The sequence below is a fragment of the Mus musculus genome, chromosome 7 (genome assembly GCF_000001635.26).
Source record: "Mus musculus strain C57BL/6J chromosome 7, GRCm38.p6 C57BL/6J".
NCBI classification, from domain to species: Eukaryota; Metazoa; Chordata; class Mammalia; order Rodentia; family Muridae; genus Mus; species Mus musculus.
In genome coordinates this window covers 121,701,700-121,707,699 of record NC_000073.6, presented here as the reverse complement: position 1 = coordinate 121,707,699, position 6,000 = coordinate 121,701,700, and the positions used below count along the sequence as shown (strand labels likewise).

The window sequence follows — 6,000 nt, the reverse complement described above, 5'->3', positions numbered from 1 at the left end:
TTTCTATTTGACAAGCAAAGACAGAGACCCACCCCTAAAATCCACCATCCAGCGCCTGCCCTAACGTTTAGGACCGTGCCCATACTAAACATGGCCAGTCTTGAGCTTCAACACGCAGAACCACGCCCTAAGCCGAGGGAGTCCTTGAATCAGGGTTCAGGGAGAGAGCTGTTCCCACAGTCAATATGGCGGCCTCGCAGCTTCAGTGCGGGGCGGGGCTGCGATGCCAGCGAGTCACGTGAGCTGCCCACTTGGGCGGCCGCGCGACGCACGCGCGCCCCTCGGTCGCCGCTCTCTTGCTCGCTCTCTCCGCGGCGCTCTGAGGTGGTGTAGGGCGTGAAGCCCCCCGGGCCGGGTGAGGCGCAGGCGGCGGGATGCGGCGGCGGCCGTGGCGGAGTCGCGGTCCGGGCGGACTGGCGCGGTGATGAGCGTCGGCAACCGCCGCCATGTCCAAGGTAACGGCGCCCGGGCCCGGGCCGCCGGTGGCGGCGGGCGGGAAGGAGAAGCGCTCGTTCAGCAAGCGGCTGTTCCGGAGTGGCCGCGCGGGGGGCGGCGGCGGCGCTGGCGGCCCCGGGCCGGCCGCGCCCTCGTCGCCGTCGTCGGCGCGCTCGGTGGGCAGTTTCATGAGCCGCGTCCTCAAGACGCTGTCCACGCTCTCGCACCTCAGCTCCGAGGGCGCCGCCCCGGACCGCGGCGGCCTCCGCAGCTGCTTCCCGCCCGGGCCGGCCTCCGCGCCCACGCCGCCGCCGTGCCCGCCGCCGCCCGCCTCGCCCGCGCCTCCCGCCTGCGCCTCGGAGCCGGTGCCCGGCGTGGCGGGGCTCCGCAACCACGGCAACACGTGCTTCATGAACGCCACGCTGCAGTGCCTCAGTAACACCGAGCTCTTCGCCGAGTACCTGGCTCTGGGCCAGTACCGGGCGGGCCGACCGGAGCCAGAGCCGGAGTCGGAGCAGCCGGCGGGCCGCGGGCCGCACGGCCAGGGCGAGGTCACCGAGCAGCTGGCGCATCTGGTGCGGGCGCTCTGGACGCTGGAGTACACCCCGCAACACAGCCGCGACTTCAAGGTGAGCCCGGGGCGGGGGGCCTTGGAGCTCGGGCGCTTCTTGGGCTCCTCCTCTTCGGGCCGGGAGGATTTCTGCGCTGGATGCTCAGAGAGTTCTGGAAGATAACCCAGATGACAAAGGAACGCATTCCTCCCACCATTCATCCAGCCAGCTTGGCTTCCGAGCGCCAGAACATGGGCGCCAGGTCCTGTGATCCGCCTTGGGGATGGATGTTGCCAGGACCAAGACCCTGCCTTCATGGAACTTCAATCTTTGGAGCGGGTATTGGTGGGAGAGTATCTATCCATCTGGGTTCGAATCCGGCTTCTGCTTCTTAAGTAGTAAACCACTGAGCCTCTTTATGCTCCCGTTTACCTGGTACTTACGTTTAGCAAGTTGACAGGTTACGTTGGACAGCGAGATTACCCAGTTTGGGCACTTCTAGCGGGTTCAGTGTGATACATAAAGTGCTTTAGCTATGTTAGTACCGTTCATGCTTAGTGCTTTTTTTTTTTTCTTTCTATTCTTAAGTACAATGAACCAGGTGTTATCAGATAGTACTTTGAAGAAGGCAGAACTTGATGATGTAATAGATGGAGGAGGTGGTCCTGGCCCTTGGCTTGCAGCTGCCCGTGTGCACTAAGAGGATGAGATTGGGAAGCAGAGGAGTTTGCTGGTCCAGATGGTAAGGGTCATTTAGGCTATCCTAAGGAGTTGGGTTCTTACTGTAAGCTGAGCAGAGAGGTGATTGGAGATTGTATGAGGGATACTTTGAGGTGGGATATGGGTATGATATTAGCGAGAATGGAGTCGGACAGTGAAAAAATAAGTTTTACCATTCCTTCCCTCATTTCCTCATGCTTAGAACTCCACAGTTTGATAGTTGCCCCCATTTTTTGACAGTTGTCTCACCCTGATTTTCTACCAGCCTTCTTTATTTTTTTGAGACAGGGTCCCACTATGTAGCCCAAGGCTGACTTTCAACTCGAGATCTTCCCGATAGCCTTCTGTGTGCTGGGATCAACCTACCCCTCTCCACTGCTCTTCTAAAGAAAACAAATATCAAGTTTAGAGACGTTGGTAGACAACATTAAAAAATATTTACATAGGCATGGGGTGTGTGTGTGGCATTTGTGTAGAGGTCAGAGGACGATTTGTGGAGTCGGTTCTCTTATTCATTTATGTGGGTTCTGGGGATTTAACTCAATTTGTCATGTTTACCTGATGGTCCATCTTGTCAGCCCAACAGTAGCTAAATTTAATAAGGTTATTATGCTTTTATTGTTTTTTTTTTCTCTCATTTGTCTTCTATTTATGGCAAGTGGTACTGGTTTTCCACTGTGCTATCAAGTTTCTCTCTAAAATACCTTTCTCTAAGTCCTGATTGGATGGCAGGCCTGAATGATGATGCAGCTGAGAAGTCTGCTTTGGCTAGGTCCTGCCTTCTTGCTGAAGAGCAGCACTGCCACTGCCTACCACTACCTTTTCAGTTGTTTTTGCTTATAATGCATTCATATTGCTTAAAAAGAAAAAGCGTTAGCTGTTTGATCTTGAAATTTTGAATGGAAGTATTAGTCTGGAACGAGGACTAGAGAAACAAAGATTAATGTTACAGGTCTCCAAGTAAGAAACCAGGAGAACTGCATTTTGTGTAGGGTCCCACTTCTTTGTTTATAGTTACCCACAGGTAGCCTCAGTGGAGGGGAGGTTTTCAAGGCAGGATCCTAGTGTGAAGTTTGCAGTTTTTTGGTATGTCAGCTTCTTAGCATGTGAACATTGCAGTTGTTTTTAGGAGGTGCTGCTCCCTTCTGTATCTATACTCTATGAGAGCAAGCAGAAATAGGTTAGGAATTCTAGGCGTGCAGGATGATTGCTAGGCATACTTGGGCAAAGTTGAATGCATTCTTCGATGTCGTTCCCATTGCTTTTTATGAGGCCGTGCTCACTTTTACATCCATTAAGCTACCAACAGAAATGGGTCGATACTTTTAGAAGAATAGAGATTTTAGAGGCATATTTGGCAATGTTGAGCTGTTTCTTGGGAGTCCTCATGTTTGAAACACTGTAATCTTTTGAGACTTCAGTATAGTTCAGTGTGTATTCATTAATTCACCTTCCTTATGTTTACTCAGATAGGAATGCATTCAGCATCAGGAGGAAGATTCCTTAATGAGAGCCTTGTAAAGTAGAAATGTTGAACAGGCTGGCACAGTAGTCTGGTGTTTCTCCGGAGAGTTCATGGACCCACTGCTGACGCAGACCATTCTGTTTCCTCTCTGTTGTCCTTAGCTGTTATTGGGATTTTCATCTGTGTTTGTTACCTCATGGTTGTCTGACAGAGGCCCCTGCGGCACCCTGTATTCCAGTAGGAAGACAGGAAGTCACGAGAGAAATAAATGTTCTCCTAGGAACCCCCCAGCAGACTTCTGCTGACATCACAGGTGACATACCTGTCAGTTGGCTGCCATGAGGACTAGAAGCAGGTGTTTTGGTTTCTGCTTTAATATAGCAGATGAGTAGGGTTTTGTCTCTTAGGCAGCTCACCCAAATGACCTCATCTACAATGGGCCAGATACTTGCTATGAGGGGTAGATTCCAATGGAACTTAGGTTCCCTTAGAGCTCATCTTACACTTGAATTTGTACATGACTCACATTTATAGTTCACTTGAGGATCTTGTGATTAAAGTAAATTCTGATTAGCTGGAGTGGGGCCTCACAGTTTGCTTTTCCAACAAACTCCCAGGTGATACCGCTGCTGCTTGTCTAAGGATTACACTTCGAGTAATAGTGGGCTTCAAGGAGCCGATGATAGGACATAACTGAACAGGAGGCAGAAAAGTTTCCTGGGCCAGGAAGTGATAAGGGGTAGTGTGAAATCGCTTATGCTTTGAGGAAACAGAGAGACATTAGGTAGTTGTTGCACCATGACAGCCATCATGGTGCAGACCTCCTTTGGGGAATCATGTTGTGAAGAACTTGTGAAGGGCTTTGTGGGATGCTTTGGACTTTCTCTTGGGAAGTTGGGAGCCTGAGTTGGTAAAGTAGGACAGTGTAGGACTTCTCTCTTTCTGTCTTCCTCCCTCTCCCTCCTTTTGCTTCTCCCTTTCTCCCTGTCTTTTGTCTCTTGCTCTGTGGAGGGTTGGTTGGAGACAGATGTGAGGCGTGTCTGTCCCTGATCCCCTGTCTGTGGCCATCATGGATACTTATTGTGTGCTTTCCATATTCAAGTAGCTCATTGAATCTCAGAGTCCTCCTTAGTTCTTGGCTCCAGGCAGCTATTACCTGATTGGAGTTGGCAGAGGAGATAGAACCAATTGGCCTTCTTGGTTTTACCTCAAAGTCTAGAAGAGCACTCACTGGATTTGAGTGCGATCTTATCGTGTTAAGCCTTCCAGGTAACTCATGTTTCTCTGTGTAAGTTTTCAGTTAGAATTCTTCCTTCTAGCCACACTGATTTGAGCTTAAAGAACTTGCCAGGTAGATGTGGTTTTTTGTTTTCTTCTGGTTGCACTATGGTTGCAAACATTTGAGTTTTATTGACTAGAATGGCAAATTGGCTCTACTTTGATATGCTTCAAGAAAGTTCTCTAGCTGCAGCCTATATCTTTTTTTTTTTTTTTTTTTTTAATAAAAAGTATCTTTTAATGCTCTGATACTGTTCATGTACTGGTTTTTGATGAGAACATTTTTACCTTTTCCTGTGCCACATACCTCTCACCCCCTGGGACATTTGTCTATCTTTGGATATATTCTTGGCTGTTACACATGAGATGAGAGTGCTATTGCATCTAGTGGACATATTTCAGGGAATCTGTATCCACGATGTGAACTCTCCTCCCCACATCATTCAGCCCAAGATGCCAGGAGTGCAGAGATGGAGAAGCAGTTTGTCTGTCCTCAGCTTCCCTAACTTCCCCAACCTCTAGCTTGTTTACCTTGTAGATTTTGTATATGTGTGTGTACACAGTGTGTGTGTGTGTGTGTGTGCACAAGCATGTTCACTAGGATAAAATGGGTGCAACCCTTGTGTCAGCCACTTTCTTTATAAAACAGTAAAGTAAATAAATGATTTTGAAATGAGAATACTCATTCTGGTGTTATAAGGGGGAATCAACATGTTGCTTTAATTTTACAAGGAGCATGAATGCTCAGGTTCTTAGGATGCGTTTGTTAGTACTCCATCCTCCTTGTAGCAAGTGTGAAAAAGACAGATGGGCCACTTTCATCCAGGCTAGGTAAGTTTTATAGGTTCAGTTTTCAAACCATGGTCCCAAAGAACAACTGCAGCAGAGTGATCTACTGATAGAAGTGATCTGGAGACTCCTTCCAAGTTTGCAGGAATCAAAAACACTTGGCCTGTAGTGGTCTTATCAGCACAGCCTCTGACGTGACAGGGCTCAGTGGAGTGCTTGAGCAGGCCTAGCGGACATGCTGAGACGAGCAGCATTTTTTCCCCCTGAGACAGACGGTGGTGCTGAGTTGTAGTGAAAATAAGGTCACCTGCAGCCAGCTTTGAATGTATGTCATTCCTCCTGAGGATCAGGTACTTTCAGAAATCGTGCTTAAAACAACCCTTCCGACTCTTTAGATGCATGAGCTCATGTGTATCACTTCTTATCAGGCACAGGAGGAAGGAAAGAAGTTGCCTAAGTAGGCTTCTTGGGGAATGAAATACACAGACACTTGTAGAACTCAGTGTTTGTTGATGTTCTGGTTCTTCTTGCTAGGATAATACGTACACTGGGTGACTTCTAAAGAAATGTATTCCTTAAAGTTCTGGAGATGGGGAATCCCAAGGTTGAGAGGCCCACATCTGTCAAAGAGGATTGATTCTTCCTCTAGCATCCTGTGGCAGAAGATGATTGGTCAGGAGATAGAGCTTGTGAGTTTGCAGTGGGTGAAGAAGGAGAGTATAATGGGGTATAAACTTGTTCTTTTATCAGGAACCTACTCCT

At 48.9% G+C, this 6,000-nt stretch overlaps 1 protein-coding gene across 2 annotated transcripts in view; it reads left to right on the top strand.

Moving 5' to 3' along the window:
* The first annotated feature begins 238 nt into the window (after positions 1–238).
* Positions 239–6,000, top strand: part of Usp31 (ubiquitin specific peptidase 31) — a 65,441-nt gene continuing 59,679 nt past the window's right edge. The window contains exon 1 of one of the 2 annotated variants that reach the window (XM_006508296.4): positions 239–1,064. In XM_006508296.4, coding sequence (XP_006508359.1) covers positions 447–1,064 — 618 coding nt within the window. In that variant the 5' untranslated portion in view covers positions 239–446. The remainder of the gene's footprint in view (positions 1,065–6,000) is intronic. The other variant, NM_001033173.2, reaches the window with a different exon arrangement.